The following is a 25,557-nucleotide window of genomic DNA, read 5'->3' as shown; positions in this document are numbered from 1 at the left end:
ATTGATAGTTGAATACTGAAAAAGAAAAGAGATCCCAGATGAGTGAGCAACCAATTTGAAATAGGCAGATTAAGGGGACCATCCAGTGGCCATGGTACCGAAAAATCTGAAAAATATAAAAAAAATCCCTAAAATATCACAAGAGTACAGAAATACTCCACTTAATGAACAGGATAAGGGGTGTCAAAGCTGTTCGTAGAGCGAAAATTCATTAAGCGGACGTAATTTTCCCATAGGAAATAATGGTAATAGGGGGGATGCATTCTGGGCTGGTCCCCAATATACCACATGGGTTAAAGTAAAAAAAAAAAATATATATATATATATATATATATATATATATATATATATATATATATATATATATATATATATACAGGCAACCCCCGTTTAACGAAGGTTCACACAACGAAATTTCGCTATAACGAAGGTTTCATTTTACTACCATCTGTTCGTTTAACGAACACAAAACTCGCTTTAACGAAGTTTTATCCAGGTAATTTTTTTTCCAAATTTGAAAGCCCTACCGTATCATGCAAGCTGACAGGCTTTTGAATACATCAGAAGCTGCTGGTACTAAGGCCTGCCTCAGGAGAAATCCTGAGACACCTGTAGAATAAAGATCAAGATCAAGCCTCTCGTGGACAACACAGGCTCTGCCGATACAAAGGCCTGACTCAGAAGAAATTCTGTGTCACCTGTAGCATCAAGATCAAGATCAAGATCACATGCACCACTCATTGCCCAGTCAAAACATAACAGCATCACCAGCAGCTCATCTTCCTTAGTTCAACTTACCACCAAAACGCCCTGCAATGTGGCCTAACGTTCCTAAGAAGACCAAGAAGTGTCTTACTCTCGAAGTGAAGCTGGGTATTATTCACAGACAAGAGAAAGGCCAGAAAACTAAAAACATTGCTTCCCACCATGGCTTGACTCCATCTACTGTCTACTATTTTCAAGTCAAGAGACTCTATTAAGAAGGTTAGTGAGACCTCATCTTCTTTGCAACCTAAAAGAACCACCAGAACTCATGACTCTACAATAGATAAAATGGAAAGCCTTGTGGAAATGTGGTACATAAGTTTTGTATGCGGTACCATGATGCGCACTTTGTTTACATTCCACAGGTTGCCGGTTAGTGTATTTCCCGTTTCACTCTCCCTCCCTTCATGAAGTTAAGATCATCAACATTATAAAGTTACGTACATACATACATTAGTGTACATTATAATGACTTAAATCAAACTACCTAAATGTTTAACTTCATAATTTTTACTTTCATTAAACCTTTTACTGTACTATGATGCACTCTCGCTTTGTTTACTCTCAATGGAAGTTCAAATCAGGGGTTAAACTTGTTATAATCGGTTCGCTTAGCTAAGTTTCGCCTAACGAAGTGTTTTTTTAGGAACGTAACCCTTTCGTTAAACGGGGGTTGCCTGTATATATATATATATATATATATATATATATATATATATATATATATATATATATATATATATACATATAGTAACCCCTCGAATTTAGCGAAATCCAGCTTAGTGAAACCCTTATTTTGCGAGTGTCTGCAAAAAGGCCAAGCCCTCAAGTTTAGCGATTTTCTCTCATATTTAGCGAATGTACCGAGCTACACTGTCCCGCCTCCCGCTCGCTTTAAGCCAATTGTCCCGCCTCCCGCTCACTCTGAGCCAATCGCGTGTCTGTTTGGCTGTGACGTCAGCCCCACAGTGCCTCCGGCATTCCCGCTCGACACTTGAGCTATTAATCCAGCATGTGAACTAATTTTTTGTGCTCCCATCCTTGCTGTTTAGCGAGTTTCACTATCACCATGGCCTCCACTAGCCCCTCCTACTTGGGAACGTCGATAGACGTTCATCACGCAAGACTCAGGGCATGTCGATCAATGTTTGGGCGTTTTGGGCTACATTTTGGCTATTTTCTTCCCGTTTTCTTTGCTTGTGAGTTGGCAACACTCATCAGGAGTAAACATGTGCTATAGGTCTTAGGTCAGTGTGTCACCAACTTCCACGATGGATGGTGAGAGAGAAAGTGATTCCACGGTGTCCGATTCCGTCACCTCTCCCGCGCGCCTTACTTCTACACCTCGGGTCTCTCATCATGTTGCGGGGAGACAACTTTTGAATGAGAGTGGTATCGAAAGGGCATTGGAATTAACAGTTTCTACAATAATAGAAAGCGAAGATAGTGATGTTCTTGGCTCTGATACGGATATAGGAGGTTCAGCCACCGAGGGGGAAGACATTCTATGTTAGCATGTCCTTTGTTTTTCCCATACTCCCTTTCTGTCTGACGTCACGTCTTTCCCCGCAGTCCTCGGTCGCCGCCGCCTCAGGCGACACGCTACGCCTCCTGCCTCTCGTTTCGCTCGGTTTACACTTGTTGTGTATTGTGCTACCGTAAATACACTTTCATAATGGACTCAGGTGTCTCCATGCTACCTCTGTTTTACGACAACTACCACAATTCTACCACCATCACCAAAGAGAGAGAGATAGAGAGAGGATACAAGGGGGCCGTTTTCTATCGCTGTAGCCAAGGCCGCTTGCGCCGATCGGACGTAAGGCCACGTACACCGATTATACCACCTCATTCAACCTGTAGGGATGGGCAGAGTACGGCTTTTCAGGTAATCGCGGGTACGGGTACCCGTCTCAGACTACCCGCGCTACCCGGTTCCACTACCCGGGTAGCTACCCGGTATCCATCAGGCACGCTTACCCGCCAGCGCGCGGTGGTCCCGGGGCGCAAGGTGAGTGAGTAGTACCAACGCGCTACCCGGGTAGCTGCCTGGTAACCATCAAAACGCTTACCCGGCATCCAGCGCTCAGTGATCCCGGCTCCTGGGATTAATGTCGAGACGATTACCAAGATTATAAACCAGACACACACACACACACGCATATATATATATATATATATATATATATATATATATATATATATATATATATATATATATATATATATATATATATATATATATATATATATATATATATATATATATATATATATATATATATATATATATATATATATATATATATATATATATATATATATATATATATATATATATATATATATATATATATATATATATATATATATATATATATATATATATATATATATATATATATATATATATATATATATATATATATATATATATATATATATATATATATATATATATATATATATATATATATATATATATATATATATATATATATATATATATATATATATATATATATATATATATATATATATATATATATATATATATATATATATATATATATATATATATATATATATATATATATATATATATATATATATATATATATATATATATATATATATATATATATATATATATATATATATATATATATATATATATATCGTTATCATCATATTTTATTAATAATAAGACTTGGTACTCATTGTGTACTCGAAGACAAGACTGCTTACCGGTGAGCAATACCCGACATTATGTTTTACCCGGTACCCGTCTAGATACTCACTACGCAGTACAGCATGAACGATATATTTCTAATCATTATCTCCATATTTCATTAATGATCGCACATCGGTAAACATTATCCATACTCTAAAAGTCTAGACATTAAATATTTTCACCGTAATCGCACACATCTGTACTCTCTACACCAGAATGGGTGCCTAATAATATTATAAGAAATACCCGTGAAAATTACCCGACAACCTTCGTTCATCCCGGGTACCCGTCTCGATACTCAGTACTCTACTACCCGGGTAGCTACCCGGGTACCCGCCCGTCCCTATCAACCTGTGATATTTTGGTAACCATAGCATCTAGAGACTTCTGGTTTTTAGCATTGCAAAGAGAAAGAGTTGCTTGTGGGCAGAACACCATTTGTACTCACTCGTTTCTTGAATTTCCAATTGTAATCAGTATGTATTTAGAGGCTATTTTGTGCGTTTCTCGCCAAACTTCCCGAGTTAGCACTAGAGAAAAACCAAACGTCCCTGAGTTTTAGGGGTTAGTGGTTCGGGGGGTGCTGATTCTCGTGAAGGTGGCAATGTTGCAGCTGTAAATAAGGACTCGATATGGGGACTTTGGGCGGACGAAAGACTGACTGGTATTTTTCCCTATTTAAAGTAGTATTCAAATTTGGCGAAATTCCAACTTAGCAATGGTTTCGGCAGACTAATAGGATCGCTAAATGTGGGGGCTTATATATATATATATATATATATATATATATATATATATATATATATATATATATATACACGTTTGGCAGCATATTGGGCCACCGGTGTACCACTACTTTATGATATCATATGAGTCATTGGAAGTTAGAGTAGCTACGTACAAATTCTCTCACATTTTCGCATTTATGTTCACAAAACAACATTTCTATTAGCTTTTTACAAACCTTGCCCCCAAGAAAGTAATTATTTTGTAATGCATAAAGTGAAATCTTACATGGAATACCAAAAAATAAAGCAAAGATAAGATGAGTCACGGCCGAAGCGGGAGACTCGCGGCCACTCGGCCGCTTCTTCTTCATCTTGTGACCCTTTTGCTTGCATGTTAATTTCATCATGATGTTTATGTTTTCACTCCTCTCTTGCCTGCTATAATGGATATCACATCTTAGTATTCATATACGCTCAAGCCACGAGGATAACCTCGACTCTGTGGCACTAAGTGATAGTGAATAATTAATGAAATAATTCACTATCACTCAGTATTACTGTATCTCCGAACATATGGCAACATAGCAATGGAGTATTTCGGGAAATACACTAAAATAAGTGGGATATTTAAACTTTAACTCCTTCAATACGGTGACGCCTATGTAGGCGTCATGAAGCCCCAGTAGCAAATACGGTGATGCCTACGTAGACGTCATATTTCTTTTCTGAGTTTTCTTCAGTTCAGTTGTCCCGTATAGTGTGTTGAATACCAACTACACACGCCGTATGCTGTCCTTGAAATCCTAGTGCTCCTCCCACTATCCTTGTCTCCACCAATCACTAAAATTACCCAATGGCATAGACTGTTCCCATCTCTCTCTCTCTCTCTCTCTCTCTCTCTCTCTATTCCTCCCCCATCTCCCTTTCCTCCTTCCCATCTCCTTCCCTCCTCCCCTCTCCCTCTCGAAAGATAAGTTACATGCGTCCCGCCTTGTAACATTCATGAAAACACACACACACACACAAACACACGGCCCGTTAGCTCAGTGGTTAGAGCGCTGGCTTCACAAGCCAGAGGACCGGAGTTCGATTCCCCGGCCGGGTGGAGATATTTGGGTGTCTCCTTTCACGTGTAGCCCCTGTTCACCTAGCAGTGAGAAGGTACGGGATGTAAATCGAGGAGTTGTGACCTTGTTGTCCCGGTGTGTGGTGTGTGCCTGCTCTCAGGCCTATCCGAAGATCGGAAACAATGAGCTCTGAGCTCGTTCCGTAGGGTAACGTCTGGCTGTCTCGTCAGACTGCAGCAGATCAAGCAGTGAAAAGTAAATTACACACACACACACACACACACACACACACACACACACACACACACACACACACACACACACTCATACACACACACACCCACACACCTGGGGAGATAGATTCCTGAACCTAATGATAGATAATTTGATGGTCCAAAGAGTAAAGGAAAACACAAGATTCAGAGGAAACGATGAGCCGGCAAGATTAGACCTAGTTTTTACACGGGATATACCAATTAACGATGATATAAGATACAAGTGCCCATTGGGAAAAAGTGACCATGTAATATTAGAAATGGATATAGAAGAAGGAAAGGAAGATAGAGATGAATCATACAAAGGAGACCGATTAAATTACAGAAAGGCTGATATTGAGAATCTCAAGAACTATTTTAAAACGTAAACTGGGAGGAGATGGAAAACTCATTAACGGTTCAAGAGAAATATAACTTATTTTGGAAATATACAAAACTGGGGTCAGGAATATGTTCCAAAATATAGACCTAAAGAAGAAGGAAAGAAAGATTGGTTTAATGCAAGATGTGCTAGGGCAAAAGAGAAACGAGATGGAGCATGGAAAAGTGGAGAAAAACAAAATCCAGAAAATAAGGAAAACTTCAAAACAGCAAGAAATGAATATGCTAAGGTGAGAAAGGAAGAAGAAAAGAACTATGAAAAGGACATTGTCGAAAATGTAAGGAACAACCAAAATTGTTCTACAGATTCATAAATGGAAAAATAAGACAAAAAGAAACAATAGAAAGGTTAAAAGGAGAAAACGGAATGGTGGAAGACCCAAAAGTATGGCAGAACTGTTAAATAGTAAATTTCATGAGGTCTTTACTAAGGAATCCAAATTTGAAAGACCACAGGGTAATAGAGACTGTCCATATGAAAGAGATTAAAGTAACCAAGCTTGAAATAAAAAAGTTGATGACGGAATTGGATGAGGAAAAGGCAATGGGACCGGATGAAGTCTCAGGCAGAATACTGAAAGAATGTAGGGAAGAACTAGCAAGTCCAGTATACAACATCATAAAATGCTCAATAGAAAATGGAACAGTGCCAGTGGAGTGGAAAAGAGCTGAGGTGGTTCCCATATATAAGAGCAGAAGAAAGGAAGAACCTTTAAATTACAGACCGGTATCACTAACTAGTGTAATATGCAAGATGTGTGAAAAAGTAACAAAGAAGCAATGGATCGAGTTTCTTGAAGACAACAAAATATTATCAAATAGCCAATTTGGTTTTAGAAAAGGTCGGTCATGTGTGACAAATTTATTGAGTTTCTACTCTAGAATAGTTGATAAAGTACAAGAGAGAGAGGGATGGGTTGACTGTATTTATTTAGATCTAAAAAAGGCTTTTGATAAAGTGCCACATGAAAGATTACTATGGAAGTTAGAGGAGAAGGGTGGCTTAAAAGAAAGCACATTAAGATGGATGAAGAATTACTTAAGGGGGAGAGAAATAAGGACGATAGTTAATGATATGAAGTCCAAGTGGAGAACAGTACACAGCGGAGTGCCACAGGGGTCAGTATTGGCACCAATACTTTTTCTCATATATATAAATGACATGCCAGAGGGAGTGAACAGCTACATAAATCTGTCTGCGGACGATGCGAAACTGTGCAGAGTCATTAAACAAAAAGAGGATTGTGAAATACTACAGGAAGACTTAAACAAGATCTGGAAATGGAGCAAAAAATGGGAGATGGAATTCAATGTGGACAAAAGCCATATCATGGAAATGGGAAAAAAGTGAAAGACGATCAGTGGGAATCTATAAGATGGGAGATGGAGTAGAACTAGAAAAAGTAAAAAAGGAAAAGGACTTGGGAGTGACAATGGAAGAAAATAATCAACCGGTAAGCCATATTGATAGAATTTTCAGAGAGACGTATAATTTGCTAAGGAATATTGAAGTAGCATTTCACTATATGGACAAGGAAATGATGAACAAATTGATAAGTACTAAAATAAGACCTAGATTGGAATATGCAGGAGTTGTGTGGACTCCTCATAAAAAGAAACACATAAGAAAATTAGAGACTACAAAAATGGCTACAAGAATGGTTCCAGAATTTAAAGGGATGGCATATGAGGAGAGACTAAAGGCAATGGATCTACCAACCTTGGAGCAGAGAAGAGAGAGAGGGGATCTGATACAAGATTATAAATTGATTAACGGAATGGATGAAGTGGATAATGAGAAACTGATCCTGAGAGAAGAATATGACTTTAGAAGCACAAGATCGCATAGTAAGAAACTAAGGAAGGGACGATGTCTGAGAGATGTTAAAAAATTTAGTTTCCCGCAAAGATGTGTTGAGACTTGGAACAGTTTGATTGAGGAAGTGGTATCAGCAAAGAGTGTACATAGTTTTAAAGAAAAATTGGATAAGTGTAGATGTGGAGACGGGACCACACGAGCATAAAGCCCAGGCCCTGTAAAATTACAACTAGGTAAATACAACTAGGTAAATACACACACACACACACACACACACACACACACACACACAAAGGCGTTTGACAAAGTGCCACACGCAAGATTACTGTGGAAGTTAGAGGAGAAGGGTGGCTTAAAAGGAAGCACATTGAGATGGATAGAAAATTATTTGAGGGGGAGAGAAATAAGGACGGTAGTTAAAGATATGAAGTCCAAGTGGAGAGCAGTAGAAAGCGGAGTGCCACAGGGGTCAGTATTGGCACCAGTACTTTTCCTCATTTATATTAACGACATGCCAGAAAGAGTGAACAGCTACATAAATTTGTTTATGGATGATACGAAACTGTGCAGAGTTATAAAGCAAAAGAGGATTGTGAAATACTGCAAGAAGACCTAAATAAGATCTGGGAATGGAGTAAGAAGTGGAAATGGAATTCAATGTGAAAAAAGCCATGTCATGGAAATGGGAAAGAGTGAAAGACGACCTGTGGGAATCTATAAGATGGGAGATGGAGTAGAACTGGAGAAAGTCAAAAAGGAAAAGGACTTAGGAGTGACGATGGAAGAAAACAATCAACCAGTAAGCCATATTGATAGAATTTTTAGAGAAACATATAATTTGCTGAGGAATATTGGAGTAGCATTTCACTACATGGACAAAGAAATGATGAAGAAATTGATAAATACTATAATAAAACCCAGATTGGAATATGCAGGAGTAGTGTGGACACCTCATAAAAAGAAACACATAAGGAAATTGGAGAGGCTACAAAAAATGACTACAAAAATGGTCCCGGAACTTGAAGGGATGACATATGAAGAGAGACTAAAGGCTATGGATCTACCAACCTTGGAACAAAGAAGGGAGAAAGGAGACCTGATACAAGTCTATAAATTAATCAACGGAATGGACCAAGTGGATAATGAGAAACTGATCCTGAGAGAAGAATATGACATCCGAAGCACAAGATCGCATAGTAAAAAGCTGAGAAAGGGAAGATGTCTGAGAGATATTAAAAAATATAGTTTCCCGCAGAGATGTATTGAGACGTGGAACAGTTTAGATGAAGAAGTAGTGTCTGCAACGAGTGTGCACACTTTTAAAGTAAGATTGGATAAGTGTAGATATGGAGACGGGGCCAAACGAGCATAAAGCCTAGGCCCTGTAAAACTACAACTAGGTAAAATACAACTAGGTAAATACACACACACGGCCTCCGCACTCCAAGCGACGGAGCGGGAACCGCACAAGGGCCAGCCATAGCAGCCGCCGGCGCATCCCACCACACACACGTAGCTACCAGGCCTGGCCCCCAGTGACCACACACCCACATGCTCCCAGGAAGAGTAAAAAGAGGGATAGACCGGTAAGAAATAAATCACCAAAATCAAAATATGCCGATGAGGCCCAGGGAGCAAAACCAAAAGTGGCCAGTCATAGCATGAGTCCATCTTCAACAGGGGCAACAATGCAAGGTCGACTGGTAATGTTGGAGAAGAGATTTGAGGAGTTGGTGAAGGAATTAAAAGTTCAGAGGAGTGAGGAGGAGCAGGATAGAGAATTCCGCAAGGCTTTGAAGGAAAAAGTTAAGAGACTGGAGGAAAATGAAAAACGATTGGTGGATGAGAATGCACACTTGAAAGTGGAGGTTAAAAATTACAAGAGACGGTTGGAGGAGAAAATGGAGAGAGTAGTAAAGGAGAAAGATGACTTTAAGGAAATGATCAGTGAGCAGAATGAAAGGTTTGAAAGGGAATGGGAACTGAAGAAAACACAATGGACTGAGTCGAGGGAAGCAGAGATGGTTGGATTACAAGAAATAATTAAAGATCAGTTGAAGGAAGACAAAAAAGAAAGGTCTAACGAACTGGTTAATGTTATGAAGAATAAGGAAACATTGATAAGAGAAATAGCAGAAAAGAAGAAGAGTGTGTTAATATTTGGGATGAAAGAACAAAATATAACATATAAGCCTAAGAGAATTAAGGAAGAATTAAAAACGGTAAGAGATCTGTTCAAAAATCTAGATGATGATGAAAAAAAGACCTACAAGAAGAAGTGGAAGAGATTCATAGACCGGGTCCGTATAAGGAGGGAGTGAGCAGACCGATTAAAGTAGTACTGAAGTCACAACAATCTGCGGAGGATATCCTATATAGAACATCAAAGTTAAGAGAGATAGAAGGTTGTAAAGAGGTGTTTGTGAGAAAGAATAGAAATGAGGAAGAGAGGAGAAGATATAAGGAATTGGTGGAAGAGGCGAGAAGGAAAAATGATGAGCGGTCTGAGGAGGAAACAGAAAAGTTTTTTTGGAGAGTTATATGAGAGAGTCAGAAAGTGGTATGTGGAAAGAAGGAATGCAGAGAAACCCCTAGAGGGAGCAGTGAGTGGACCGTAATGTATACTAATATAGATGGGATACTGTCAAGTAGATTGGAATTGCAAGACTATATGATGGTGGAGAAGCCTGATATAGTGTGTTTGACTGAGACAAAATTGCATGAAAAAACAAAGGTAAATTTGGATAATAAATATAATATATGGAGAAAGGATAGAGAGAGTAAAGGTGGAGGAGGAGTTATGATTATGACGAAGAAAGAAAGAAATGTGGATAAGGTTTGGTATGGGAAGAACAACAGAAGTGATAAGCATAAGGATAAAAGTGATGGAAAAGAATTAATAATCATGGTGACCTATGTAACTCCTAAAACAAATTCTTGGACATTAAGGGAATACGACAATATGATCAAGGATACTTTACAGAGTTGGAAAGTGTATTATCTGGAAAAAGAAAGGTGATACTAGTAGGAGATTTTAATTGTAAGGAGGTGGATTAGGAAAATCTAGTAAGTGGTGTTGGAGAGGAAGCATGGGGAGAGAGATTTCTTAATCTAATGATGGAAAATATGATGGAACAGAGGGTGAAAGAAAATACTAGATATAGAGGAGATGATGAACCGGCTAGACTGGATTTGGTGTTAACAAGAGAAATGTACCTATGTGGAGATATACAATGCAAATGTCCTTTGGGAAAGAGTGATCATGTGGTTATGGAAATGCAGATAGCAACAACACAGCGAAGGAGAGACGAGACATACAGGAGTGGTAGATTGAATTATAGAAAGATGGACACAGAAAATTTGAACAATTATTTCAGAAAATTAGATTGAGAGGAGATGTTACAAATTACAGAAGTGCAAAAAAAATATGAGATTTTTATGAAATATTATAAAGAAGGAGTTATGAAATTTGTACCATAGTATAAACCGAGAGAGGAAGGAAGAAAGGATTGGTTTAATGCAACTTGTGTTAAGGCTAAGGAAAAGAGAGATGTGGCTTGGAAAAGATGGAAAAGGAGCAGGAATATACTAAATAAAGAGAATTATAGAGTGGCGAGAAATGAGTATGTGAGGATAAGGAGGGAGGAAGAAAGAAAATTTGAAAAAGATATTGTAGACAAGAGTAAGGAACATCCAAAATTGTTTTACAGGTTCATAAATGGTAAACATAAAAAGAGAGAGTCCATTTAAAGGTTAAAAGGAGAGCAAGGGATAGTAGATGACCCTAAAAATATAGCGGAATTGCTAAATAATAGGTTTCAGCAAGTATTTACTAAAGAAACAATGTTTGTGAAGCCTCAAAATGTACAAGGAAATGTGCACATGGATGACATTAATTTACCTAAAAAGGAGTTATATAAAATGTTGGAGGAACTTAAAGATGATAAAGCGATGGAACCAGATGAAGTTTCAGGAAAATTATTGAAGGAGTATAGAGAAGAATTGATTGATCCATTATATGATATTATAAGGTGCTCATTAGAAACAGGGGAAGTACCAGTGGAGTGGAAAAGAGCTGAAGTGGTGCCCATTTATAAGGGAGGCAGTAAGGAAGAGCCTCTTAACTATAGACCTGTGTCTCTAACAAGTGTGGTCAGTAAGATTTGTGAGAGGGTGATAAAGAAATATTGGATATGGTTCCTGGAGGATCATAAGTTATTATCGGATCATCAATTTGGCTTTAGGAAAGGGAGGTCATGTGTAACAAATCTACTGAGCTTTTATTCAACAGTGGTTGACAAAATACAAGAGAGAGAGGGATGGATGGACTGTGTATATTTGGATTTAAAGAAAGCTTTTGACAAGGTACCTCACATGAGACTGCTATGGAAATTAGAGATTTATGGAGGACTGAAAGGAAAAGTGTTAAAGTGGATGGAAAACTACTTGAGATGGAGGAGATGAGAACGGTAATAAGGGATGCAAAGTCGGACTGGTTGGTGGTGGAGAGTGGAGTCCCACAAGGCTCAGTGCTGGCACCAATACTTTTCCTTGTATATATTAATGACATGCCAGAGGGAGTAAATAGTTATATTAATTTGTTTGCGGATGATGCGAAGTTGTGTAGGTGTGTGAAGAGTGAAGAAGATTGTGAAATTTTACAGGCAGATCTGGATAAGATTTGGGAGTGGAGCAAGAGGTGGGAAATGGAATTTAATCTGAGCAAAAGTCATGTGATGGAGATGGGGAAGAGTGGAAGACGGTCAAGAGGGTCATATAAGATGGGTGAAGAAGTAGTGTTGAAAAAGGTGGAGAAGGAAAAGGATTTGGGAGTGATAATACAAGACCATGGGCAGTTTGAGGCTCATATTGATAAGATGTTTGGAGAAACGTATAATTTGATAAAAAATATTGGATTAGCCTTCCATTATATGGATAAAGATATGATGAAGAAATTAATTAGTACGGTAATTAGACCAAGATTGGAATATGCTGGAGTGGTTTGGTCCCCTTATAAAAAGAAGCATATAAGGAAGTTGGAGAGATTGCAGAGAATGGCAACAAAAATGGTTCCAGAATTGGCAGAAATGACCTATGAGGAGAGATTAAAAGAAATGAATTTGCTTACCTTGGAACAAAGAAGAGAAAGAGGAGATTTAATACAGGTTTATAAATTGTTGAACGGAGTGGATGAAGTGGATAATGAGCAAATGATGTTGAGAGAGGAAAACTTAAATAGAACTACAAGATCGCATAGTAAAAAGATAGCCAAGGGAATATGCTTGAAAGATGTGAAGAAATATAGTTTCCCACAAAGATGTGTGGAGGTGTAGAATGGTTTGAGTGAGGAGGTGGTGTCAGCGAGGAGTGTGCATAGTTTTAAAGGAAAGTTGGATGTGTGTAGATATGGAGACGGGGCCACACGAGTATGATACCCAGGCCCTGTAAAATTACAACTAGGTGAATACAACTAGTTCAGAGGAGTGAGGAGGAGCAGGATAGAGAATTCCGCAAGGCTTTGAAGGAAAGAGTTAAGAGACTGGAGGAAAATGAAAAACGATTGGTGGATGAGAATGCGCACTTGAAAGTGGAGGTTGAAAAATACAAGAGACGGTTGGAGGAGAAAACGGATAGAGTAGTAAAGGAGAAAGATGACTTTAAGGAAATGAATAGTGAGCAGAATGAAAGGCTTGAAAGGGAATGGGAACTGAAGAAAACACAATGGACTGAGTCGAGGGAAGCAGAGATGGTTGGATTACAAGAAATAATTAAAGATCAGTTGAAGGAAGACAAAAAAGAAAGGTCCAAGGAACTGGTTAATGTAATGAAGAATAAGGAAACATTGATAAGGGAAATAGCAGAAAAGAAGAAGAGTGTGTTAATATTTGGGATGAAAGAACAAAATATAACATAAAAGCCTAAGAGAATTAAGGAAGAATTAAAAACGATAAGAGATCTGTTCAAAAATCTAAATGATGATGAAAAAAGACCTACAAGAAGAAGTGGAAGAGATCCATAGACTGGGTCCGTATAAGGAGGAGTTAGCAGACCGATTAAAGTAGTACTGAAGTCACAACAATCTGGAGGATATCCTATATAGAACATCAAAGTTAAGAGATAGAAGGTTGTAAAGAGGTGTTTGTGAGAAAGAATAGAAATGAGGAAGAGAGGAGAAGATATAAGGAATTGGTGGAAGAGGCGAGAAGGAAAAATGATGAGCGGTCTGAGGAGGAAAGAGAAAAGTTTTTGGAGAGTTATAGGAGAGAGAGTCAGAAAGTGGTATGTGGAAAGAAGAATAAGGAGGAACCCCTAGAGGGAGCAGTGGGTGGACCGTAATGTATACTAATATAGATGGGATACTGTCAAGTAGATTGGAATTGCAAGACTATATGATAGTGGAGAAGCCTGATATAATAGTGTGTTTGACTGAGACAAAATTGCATGAAAAAACAAAGATAAATTTGGATAATAAATATAATATATGGAGAAAGGATAGGGAGAGTAAAGGTGGAGGAGTTATGATTATGATGAAGAAAGAAAGAAATGTGGATAAGGTTTGGTATGGGAAGAACAACGCAGAAGTGATAAGCATAAGGATAAAAGTGATGGAAAAGAATTAATAATCATGGTGACCTATGTACCTCCTAAAACAAATTCTTGGACATTAAGGGAATACGACAATATGATCAAGGATACTTTACAGAGTTTGGAAAGTGTATTATCTGGAAAAGAAAGGTGATACTAGTAGGAGATTTTAATTGTAAGGAGGTGGATTGGGAAAATCTAGTAAGTGGTGTTGGAGAGGAAGCATGGGAGAGAGATTTCTTAATCTAATGATGGAAAATATGATGGAACAGAGGGTGAAGGAAAATACTAGATATAGAGGAGATGATGAACCGGCTAGACTGGATTTGGTGTTAACAAGAGAAGTGTACCTATGTGGAGATATACAATACAAGTGTCCTTTGGGAAAGAGTGATCATGTGGTTATGGAAATGCAGATAGCAACAACACAGTGAAGGAAGGACGAGACATACAGGAGTGGTAGATTGAATTATAGAAAGATGGACACAGAAAGTTTGAAAAATTATTTCAGAAAATTAGATTGGGAGGAGATGTTACAAATCAGAGAAGTGCAAAAGAAATATGAGATTTTTATGAAATATTATAAAGAAGGAGTTATGAAATTTGTACCAAAGTATAAACCGAGAGAGGAAGGAAGAAAGGATTGGTTTAATGCAACTTGTGTTAAGGCTAAGGAAAAGAGAGATGTGGCTTGGAAAAGATGGAAAAGAGCAGGAATATACTAAATAAGGAGAATTATAGAGTGGCGAGAAATGAGTATGTGAGGGTAAGGAGGAGGAAGAAAGAAAATTTGAAAAGATATTGTAGACAAGAGTAAGGAACATCCAAAATTGTTTTACAGGTTCATAAATGGTAAACTTAAAAGAGAGAGTCCATTGAAAGATTAAAAGGAGAGCAAGGGATAGTAGATGACCCTAAGAATATTGCAGAATTGCTAAATAATAGGTTTCAGCAAGTATTTACTGAAGAAACAATGTTTGTAAAGCCACAGAATGTACAAGGAAATGTGCACATGGATGACATTAAGATACCTAAAAGGAGTTATATAAAATGTTGGAGGAACTTAAAGATGATAAAGCGATGGGACCAGATGAAGTTTCAGGAAAATTATTGAAGGAGTGTAGAGAAGAATTGATTGATCCATTATATGATATTATAAGGTGTTCATTAGAAACAGGGAAGTACCAGTAGAGTGGAAGAGAGCTGAAGTGGTGCCCATTTATAAGGGAGGCAGTAAGGAAGAGCCTCTTAACTATAGACCTGTGTCTCTAACAAGTGTGGTCGGTAAGATTTGTGAGAGGGTGATAAAGAAATATTGGATACGGTTCCTGGAGGATCATAAGTTATTATCGGATCATCAATTTGGCTTTAGGAAAGGGAGGTCATGTGTAACAAATCTACTGAGCTTTTATTCAAGAGTGGTTGACAAAATACAGAGAGAGAGGGATGGATGGACTGTGTATATTTGGATTTAAAGAAAGCTTTTGACAAGGTACCTCACATGAGACTGTTATGGAAAGTAGAGATTTATGGAGGACTGAAAGGAAAAGTGTTAAAGTGGATGGAAAACTACTTGAGATGGAGGGAGATGAGAACGGTAATAAGGGATGCAAAGTCGGACTGGTTGGTGGTGGAGAGTGGAGTCCCACAAGGCTCAGTGCTGGCACCAATACTTTTCCTTGTATATATTAATGACATGCCAGAGGAGTAAACAGTTATATTAATTTGTTTGGATGATGCGAAGTTGTGTAGGTGTGTGAAGAGTGAAGAAGATTGTGAAATTTTACAGGCAGACCTGGATAAGATTTGGGAGTGGAGCAAGAGGTGGCAAATGGAATTTAATCTGAGCAAAAGTCATGTGATGGAGATGGGAAAGAGTGGAAGACGGCCAAGAGGGTCATATAAGATGGGTGAAGTAGTGTTGAAAAAGGTGGAAAAGGAAAAGGATTTGGGAGTGATAATACAAGACCATGGGCAGTTTGAGGCTCATATTGATAAGATGTTTGGAGAAACGTATAATTTGATAAAAAATATTGGATTAGCCTTCCATTATATGGATAAAGATATGATGAAGAAATTAATTAGTATGGTAATTAGACCAAGATTGGAATATGCTGGAGTGGTTTGGTCCCCTTATAAAAAGAAGCATATAAGGAAGTTGGAGAGATTGCAGAGAATGGCAACAAAAATGGTTCCGGAATTGGCAGAAATGACCTATGAGGAGAGATTAAAAGAAATGAATTTGCCTACCTTGGAACAAAGAAGAGAAAGAGGAGATTTAATACAGGTTTATAAACTGTTGAATGGACTGGATGAAGTGGATAATGAGCAAATGATGTTGAGAGAGGAAAACTTAAGTAGAACTACAAGATCGCATAGTAAAAAGATAGCCAAGGGAATATGCTTGAAGGATGTGAAGAAATATAGTTTCCCACAAAGATGTGTGGAGGTGTGGAATGGTTTGAGTGAGGTGGTGTCAGCAAGGAGTGTGCATAGTTTTAAAGGAAAGTTGGACGTGTGTAGATATGAAGACAGGGCCACACGAGTATGATACCCAGGCCCTGTAAAATTACAACTAGGTGAATACAACTAGGTGAATACACACACACACACACAAAAACAACAAATTTTCTAATCTCTCTCTCTCTCTCTCTCTCTCTCTCTCTCTCTCCCTTCGTTTCCCTCTCCCTTCACTCCCTCCCCCTCTTCCTCTCGAAAGATAAGCTACATGCGTCCCGCTTGTGTCTAAAATATTAGCAAATGTCACACACACACTCTCTCTCTCTCTCTCTCTCTCTCCGAAAAGAGAAGCGTCCACTTTCCTCTTCGAGGCGATACAGTGACTAAAAAATAGCAGCATAATACACAAAGACGACAAGTATGACAAGCTTGCACGAGTTTCCCGCTCAGGGCGGCACTACCACCCGTATATCATACAGGCGGGCTTTTTTAACATCCGGCGCGAAGGGGTTAAAGGGCCCCTGCCATGCCCACTGCAGCCCAGGGCTTCCTTCCACCCTCCCCAACTCGCTGTACCATAAATGATGACAATAAGCACAGGAAAAGCCATAAAAAGTGGTTTCTTCAGTAAGAAAAGCGGGTGCTGGCAACTTAGTACTATGGCATACACAGGAACACACCCTCACCCCTTCCATTTCAGTGTCCATGTGACTGTGATGGAAGGAGGATGTATTGAGTATCTCGCCCATTGTTTCACGCCTTGCAAGCCACAATCCAGCCTATTTTGCCTGCTTTTTTTTTTTTTGCCTTACAATGTCTAAACAAACAGTGCAAGGGGAAATTACAAGTTGTGCCGACCATGCACCAATGGGAGACATCCTTGCCTTCAAGCGACTAATACCTAGTCATTGTAGGGGCGGCCAGGTGCCATGTGAGTCTTACAGAATATTCTAAACATGCCTAAAAAACATATATGATACACATGGTGATGTATAAGGACGAAATATCCAACCCAAATAAATGTACACGGTTATAGAGGACAAAAATGACATCTCAGGAGTTTTTTTGCCTTTTTCTCAGTTTCCACTTTTTATCGTTCTAATTGTATCTTCACCTACATTTCACAACGGATTTTTAATTTTCAGGTATCATTTTGAAGCTCAATGAAGCTGCTACATTTCCATCTCATAGAATTTTTTTTTTTTTATTTCTGTACCACAATGTAATTTTATACAAAAAAAAAGGAAAAAAAAATTCATAATGGCCATCACAATAAAAAAAATTCAAAATTCTATGAGATGGAAAGTTTTGTTATATCACATACTTTATATATTGTACCGGCAAAATTGAAATCTGCCCTCTGGTGACAAATTTTATAGGAAAAATGATATTTTTAAAAAATTGAGTTTTTATTTTTCATGCAGTTATTTATGGTTCGATTCACTTGTAACTACTAAACTAACATCTCGTAATAGTCATCTATCAGTGAAAAAAAAAAAAAACACTTCTGTACCTCTTTATTTTCAATTTTTTGAAAACCTAACCTGACGGTCCCCTTAAAGTGATGCATTGAGCAGAAGAGGAATATATATATAAGAAGCTAAAGGCAGGAGACAAGGTTTTAAGGCCATTATACAATGAATTAGTAAGAACAGTTAAAAGGTTAATGAGGAAATCTGCCCTCTGGTGACAAATTTTATAGGAAAAATGTTATTTTAAAAAAATTGAGTTTTTATTTTTCATGCAGTTATTTATGGTTCGATTCACTTGTAACTACTAAACTAACATCTCGTAATAGTCATCTATCAGTGAAAAAAAAAAACACTTCTGTACCTCTATATTTACAATTTTTTGAAAACCTAACCTGACGGTCTCCTTAAAGTGATGCATTGAGCAGAAGAGGAATATATATATAAGCTAAAGGCAGGAGACAAGGTTTTAAGGCCATTATACAATGAATTAGTAAGAACAGTTAAAAGGTTAATGAGGAAACCTAAAAGAGAATATGAGTTTTTTGAGGGTAGCCAGAGACGCAAAGACGGACCCCAAGGGAGTTTTTCAGTTATATAAGACGAAAAGCAGAGAAGAAATAGGTCCCTTAAGGACAGCAAATGGGGAGATGGTTAGTTCAGGAGAAGACATTAGTAGAATTATGAACGAGTATTTTTTTAGCTGTCTTCACCCAGGAGAACACACAGGAAATTTTCAGAGCAGAGGATAGTGGAAAGCTGGCAGATATTCATATAACTAAGGTGATGGTAGAACAGGAGATGAATAAACTAAAGAAATTCAAGTCACCAGGACCTGATGAGGTACATCCAAGGGTTCTAAACTCTAAAGGAATGCAAGGAGATCGTCACTGGAGTCAGAGAAGGTACCAATAATGTGGAGAGGAGCTAATGTTGTTCTAATATTTAAAAGGGAAATAAAACCCTAATGTCTAATTATAGGCCTGTCAGCTTAACTTCAGTTGTGGGTAAATTAATGAAATCAATAGTAGTGAAAAACATTAGGGAACATCTGGACAAACACAGCTTGATAAATCAAACAAAACATGGATTTACGAAGGGAAAGTCGTGTCTTACAACCTTGTTGAGTTTTCATAGTAAGGTTTATGAGGTGGCAGATAAGGGCGATAATTATGACATTTTACACTTAGATTTCAGTAAAGCCTTTGACAAGGTACCACACCAGAGGCTCTTGGAAAAGGTCAGAGTGCACATGATAAAGGGTAGAATATTAGGCTGGATTAAAGCGTGGTTAGACAATAGGCGACTGAGGGTAGTAATTAATGGATCTAATTCCGAGTGGGGTAATGTAATTAGGGCCATTATTATTTCTAATATATATTAATGACTTGGATAGTGGAATTAGCAGTGACATTAGTAAATCTGCAGACAACACGAAGATAGGTAGATTAATCACGTCCGATTTGGATGCCATGGCCTTGCAGGCAGATTTGGACAAGATGGATGAATGGACAGACAGATGGTAAATGCAGTTCAATATTAACAAGTGTAGGGTACTGAGCATAGGTAGTATAGATAACCCACACAATGACAAAGCACTAAAAACTTCCAAGTATGAGAAAGATTTAGAAGTCATAGTTAGCTCCGATCTCTGTCCGAGGAAGCAATGTATTGAGGCCAGGAATAAGGTGAAAATGGTACTAGAATTCATTTTTAGAAGTGTTAAAAGCAGGAGTCCCAATGTAATACTAAAATTATACTTGGTGCTGGTCAGGCCACATCTTGACTATGCATTACAATTCTGGTCCCCACATTATAGGAAGGAAATAGTTCTATTGGAGTCAGTGTAAAGGAGGATGATTTCAAAGATACAGGAAATGAGGGATATTCCCTATGCAGCGAGACTGAAGAAACTCAACTTGCATTCCTTGCAGAGATGTAGATTAAGAGGAGACCTGATAGAAGTATTTAAGTGGTATAAGGGTTTGAACAAAGGGGACATGAACGAAGTTCTTAAGATCAGTAGTGAGGCCAGAACCAGAAATAATGGGTTTATATTTGAGAAAAGTTCAGGTTTGGGAGAGAAATGGGAAGAAACTGGTTTTCAAACAGAATGGTTGATGAGTGCAACGGACTCAGTGGTCATGTAGTCAGGGCTAAGTCAATAGGGAGCTTTAAAATAAGATTAGATAAGTTCATGGATAGGGAAGATAGATGGAATTAGGTAGCTTTAAACACACACAGGAACTGCCTCATATAGGCCTAGCAGCTTCTTGCAACTTCCCTCTTTTCTTATGTTCTTATGAAATGTATGATTTCCAGTTCATACAAGTACAAAAGTATTTCCTGTAAATAGAAAATATCTTAGATATCATATAGGTGGAGATTAATTATCCTGCATTCCAGAACTCATTGTGACAAATATACCAAATGAAAAATAAAAAATAACATTATCAAGACATCACCTACAAGAGAAAGAATGATATCAAAGGAAAGATGATTGAATGGTAAAACTATTTTGGTTGATTCATACAGACATATGCCATTTGAAGCTCAATCTCAAACCCCTATCTGTTTTCTTCTTTTCTATTGATCACTTGAAAATCATTTAAAACTAAGGGTAAAAGATATGAGGCTTGCTGCATTCAAAAAGCCACTCATGTCGAAATAAAAAAAAACAAATGCACTCAAAGTCTGGAGCGTTTCCGGCAACCATTAGTTACTTTTTGTATTGCTATGACAATTTCATTTCAAAATGACTGATAGATAATCAAAATTATGACAGTCTCAACAAATGTTCAAGATCATGATATTCATTTTGTGTATAATTTGCAAATTATGTTACTATTATATTGCTATGACAATTAATTTGATCTCAATATGAATGATAGACAATAAAAATTATGATGGATTTAAAAAATGTTCAAGAGCATGATATTCATCATCTAATTTTGTGTATACAGGTAACTCGATTTACGCAAGAGATGCGTTCCAAGAGGCATCGTGTATATCAAAATTTGTGTAAAACAAACTTGTAATTTTCATAAGAAACAACAGATAATAGGGGGGATGCAGGATGTGGTCCAAAACAATTTGTACAAAATACTCTATTTATTTGGCTAAACTAACATGCTTTTATTATTTACCATTCTAAATACTAGAAGTGTATTTAAAGTAATAGGAAAAGCAAGAAATAATAAGAGGAAGCAAAAAATAATAAGAGAAAACAACAAAACAAAGAATACGTAAACACAAACTCACTGCGTCATAGCCTTAACAACTCACACCACAGTCAGTCACCATCTTCCTCTGAGCTTTTCCACTTTACCAAAAATCCACTTATCAAAAATAACCCTACAGTATAAAAGTAAACACTAGTAAAAAAAAATAAATGCAGGATGCCAATGTCTTCACCCCTCACAAGCACTCGCTGTCGCTGTCCACTCTCTGGCGCTCAGTTTGAAAATGTGTTTGAGCCAAATTGCTTATAAGCAAACCGATCGTACAAATTTAATTAATTATAATATTTTTTCGGTCGTGTATTAACAGAAACGCGTAAATTAAACAAGCGTAAATCACGAGTTACCTGTATTTGCAAATTAGGTTATTATATTACTATGACAATTAAATTGGTCTTAAAATGACTGGTAGATGATAAAAATTATGATGGTCTTAAAAAATGTTCAAAATCACGATATTCATTATCTATTTTTTTGTGTGTGTATTTATCTATTTATATTTACTAAGTTGTATTGTACAGGGTTCGAGCACGGCTCATAGTGTCCTGTCCCCATATCTCCACTTATCTAATTTTTTTTTTAAAGCAATGCACACAATGTGTGCTGTAACAAATTCATAGCTCAATGCATTCCACTTTTCCACCATTCTATGTAGAAAACTTTATTTTCCAATATCCTTCACACAATGCCTCTTCCTGATCTTTGCATGTCCTCAAGCCCTTCCAGCTTCTTCTGCCACCAGCACCAGGTCTTTCTTATCTATCTTTTCTATACCATTTATTATTTTATACAATGCTATTAGGTCTCCTCTTTCTCTTCTATCTTGTAAGGTTGGCAGTTCCATTTCCTTCAGCCTTTCTTCATATGTTAGGTCCTTTAGATCCAGCACCATCTTTGTAGCTATCTTCTGGATCTGTTCTAATCATCTTATATCCTTTTCAAGCTCGGCAACCATACCACTGCTGCATATTCCAACTTTGGACATATCATGCTCGTAATTATTCTTTTTATCATATCTTTGTCCGAGTACTAAAATGTCACTCTAATATTAGTCAACATTTTGTACATCGATCCAAATAGACTATCTCTTGTTGATACATGTACTAATTACCCATATGTAATTACATATGCCTAAATGCTATTATTCCCACACTCAGCACAGAAAATCAACCAGCACCTCTATATATATATAGAGATCGTGCCTATAGAAGTTCCACGTCACCTCCGTGTGCATGCGTGCCGGGAACCACCACCCCAGCTGGCCAACCATACCTAAGATCCTTTCTGTGTTTGGCACGGTGTTCACCTGCATCTCTTCTCGCTTCTTCCTGCCTTTTTTGGTGCCCGCTTCTTTGCTGCTTCCATTTCTACTTCTCCCTGAGTTCCCATGGCCACTCAGTGTTGTGTTGGATGCAAAAGGTGGTTGTCGGGCGAGATTTTAGAGCCGCATTCTCGCTGTGTGTCTTGTCTGCCCACCATGTGTTCAGCCGAAGACCGGTGTAGTGAGTGTTCCCACCTCTCCCTTCCCCAGTTCCAAGCATATGTGAAGGATGCTGAGAGTGAGTGAGTTTGCGTGCGGCCCCGCGAGTGGCGTGCCTTCTTCCACTGTTCCTGGCCCTTCCACGGAGTTTTCGGGGCTCAGTGGAGTTAGCGTATGTGGCTCCGGGATTGAGTGGTTTGCAGGCTCCCACTGATCCTGTTTCTTCCGTGGCCGGTTCTGCAGTCGGTGGATTGGGTCTAAGCACAGCTCCTCTCTCTGATAAGGCCTCGGGGGTTTGTGAGGAGCCAGCTCCCGCCATGCCAGTCTCCTCCTTGTTGGTGGCAGAGAAACAGGACTTCATGCAGCACCACTCCCTGGTGGGTTGCCGGGTGATGGCAATTTTGCAGGCTTGGCAGGCGTGTCTTCCATGGGCCTGCCTCATGTTGATTTGCTGCATGGGTCAATGCCCTCGCAGGTCCCGCCCCGACCAGTTGATGCGGGCGCGGACCCTGGTGGCACAGTAGTTACTCAGGCTGCTGCCACAGGCTGGCCTTCATTTTCTGAATCTTCCGTGGCCACTCTAGGGGCCGTTGGGGCTCTTGCTAGGGATGCTACGGAGGTGGCACTGCAAGTTGGGATTTATCTGCAGCAACACTGGCAGGAGTGGGAGAACATCTGGGCCTGCAAATGGGTGGTCAAGATCCTTCAGTATGATTACATTTTTCCCTTCCTCAGGGATCCTCCCCTCTCGAGCACGCCTGTGGAGTTTCCGGCGTACAGGGTGGGGCTCGGACCGTCATTCAGCTCTGGATGCCACAGTTTCCGAGATACTGCTAAAGGGAGCTATAGAACCGGTGGTAGACCCTCAGGCCGGCTTCTATTCTCACGTCTTCCTTGTGCCCAAGTCCACAGTGGGCTGGAGGCCGATTTGTGACCTTTCAGTCTTAAATTGTTTCCTGCTGGTGACCCACTTCTGCATGGAGACAGTTTCGTCAGTGCTGGAGTCAATGGCCGAGGGCGAATGGATGGTGTCCTTGAACCTGCAGGATACTTACTATCAGGTTCCTATCCACCTTCGGTCACACAAGTACATGCAGTTCGTCTGGCAGGGCAGAGTTTACCAGTTTCAGACTTTGTGCATCGGCCTTGCCATGGCTCCTCAGGTCTTTACCAAGGTGATGGCTCCCGTGTTGGCTTGGGCCCATTGCCTCAACAATGCCCGGTCTCTTCTGCTTCTGTGTTCTTGGCTGGGGATTCAGGTCAACTGGGCCAAATCTTATCTGTTTCTCAACCAGAGGAAGCAGTGGTTCTTGACACAGTCAGAGCCCAAATCTTCCCATTGCCAGATTGGGTCAACCGATTTAAGGCAGTGGCCCAACAGTTTCTGCTAGCCGAGGCTCCACCAGTGTCCCTCTAGAGGTCTTTGCTGGGACATCTTGCATCCCTAGCATGGTTAGTGCCAGGTGGGCCCCTGTGGATGCGGGCTCTGCAGTGGTGTCTAATGAGTCATTGGTGGGCTGCTTCTGACCCATTGCTGGTGGGTGGCTCCACATCATCAGTGTCTGCAAGACCTTGCTTAACTTCTGAAAGGTGCCCCGTTTGTGGTGCCAACCATGGAACAAACCCTGTTCCATGCTCGGGTGGGGAGGTCACCTGGGAGATTCTCTGGCTTTGGGAGTCTGGAGGAGCAGGGACTCCATATAAATAATCTGGAGCTTTTGGCAGTCTTTCAGGCTCTCTAGAGTTTTCAGCAGACTTTGTTGGGATCGGTGGTGTTTGTGATGTCCGACAACTCGACAGTGGTCACCTATCTCAGGAGGTCCGGGGGCACTTGTTCCAAACCTCTGTCAGCCTTACCAGGGACGGTTCTCCGGTGGTGCGAGAGCCATTCCATCTCTCTGTGCCCTGATTTTGTTCCAGGACGCCGCAATGTGACTGCAGATGTGCTCAGTCGGGAGTGTGTCGAGTCAGAGTGGACTCTACATCCCGAATTTGCAGGAGTCTTCCAGGTTTGGGGGTCTCCTCTGGTAGATCTGTTTGCCACAGCACTGACTCATCATCTGCCCCTGTATGTATTTCCTCTTCCGGATCAGGGAGCCTGGCGATAGGATGCATTCTCTTTTCCATGGGATGGTTTGGATCTGTACGCCTTTCCACCACTCACTCTGATCCGCCGTGTTCTGGTGAGGGTTCGCGAGTTGCAGGCTGTGTGTATGACACTAGTTGCTCCACTTTGGCCTCAGGCACACTGGTTTCCCCTGTTGATGGACCTGCTCATGGACAGTCCCTGGGTTCTTCCCATGTGGCAGTCTCTCCTTCAGCAACCTCACCGTCCCTTCTTCCATAGTTCTCCGGAGAAGCTCCATCTTCACGCATGGCAGCTCTCCAGCGTCTCTTCCGAGCACAAGGTTTTTTGCTGAAGGCTGCTAAGTTCATGTCTCGAGCAGTCAGGCAGTCCTCCACCTCAGTTTACCAGGCGAATTGGAGAGTCTTTTGTGGTTGGTGTGAGTCGAGGGGTTTGAATCCATGTTCTGCCTCTGTAGTGCAGCTGACAG

General features: G+C 39.5%; 1 protein-coding gene across 7 annotated transcripts in view; it reads right to left on the bottom strand.

Annotated features, from left to right (window-relative positions):
- Positions 1–25,557, bottom strand: part of LOC123500148 (mucolipin-3-like) — a 608,730-nt gene that overhangs the window by 431,932 nt on the left and 151,241 nt on the right. For all 7 annotated transcript variants that reach the window (XM_045248826.1, XM_045248829.1, XM_045248827.1 and 4 more), the window contains one exon: positions 1–15. This exon is cut by the window's left edge and continues 139 nt beyond it. In XM_045248826.1, the coding sequence (XP_045104761.1) occupies positions 1–15 (15 nt within the window). The remainder of the gene's footprint in view (positions 16–25,557) is intronic.

The sequence above is a fragment of the Portunus trituberculatus genome, chromosome 50, assembly GCF_017591435.1.
Source record: "Portunus trituberculatus isolate SZX2019 chromosome 50, ASM1759143v1, whole genome shotgun sequence".
NCBI classification, from domain to species: Eukaryota; Metazoa; Arthropoda; class Malacostraca; order Decapoda; family Portunidae; genus Portunus; species Portunus trituberculatus.
This window is presented reverse-complemented; position numbering and strand designations above follow the sequence as displayed.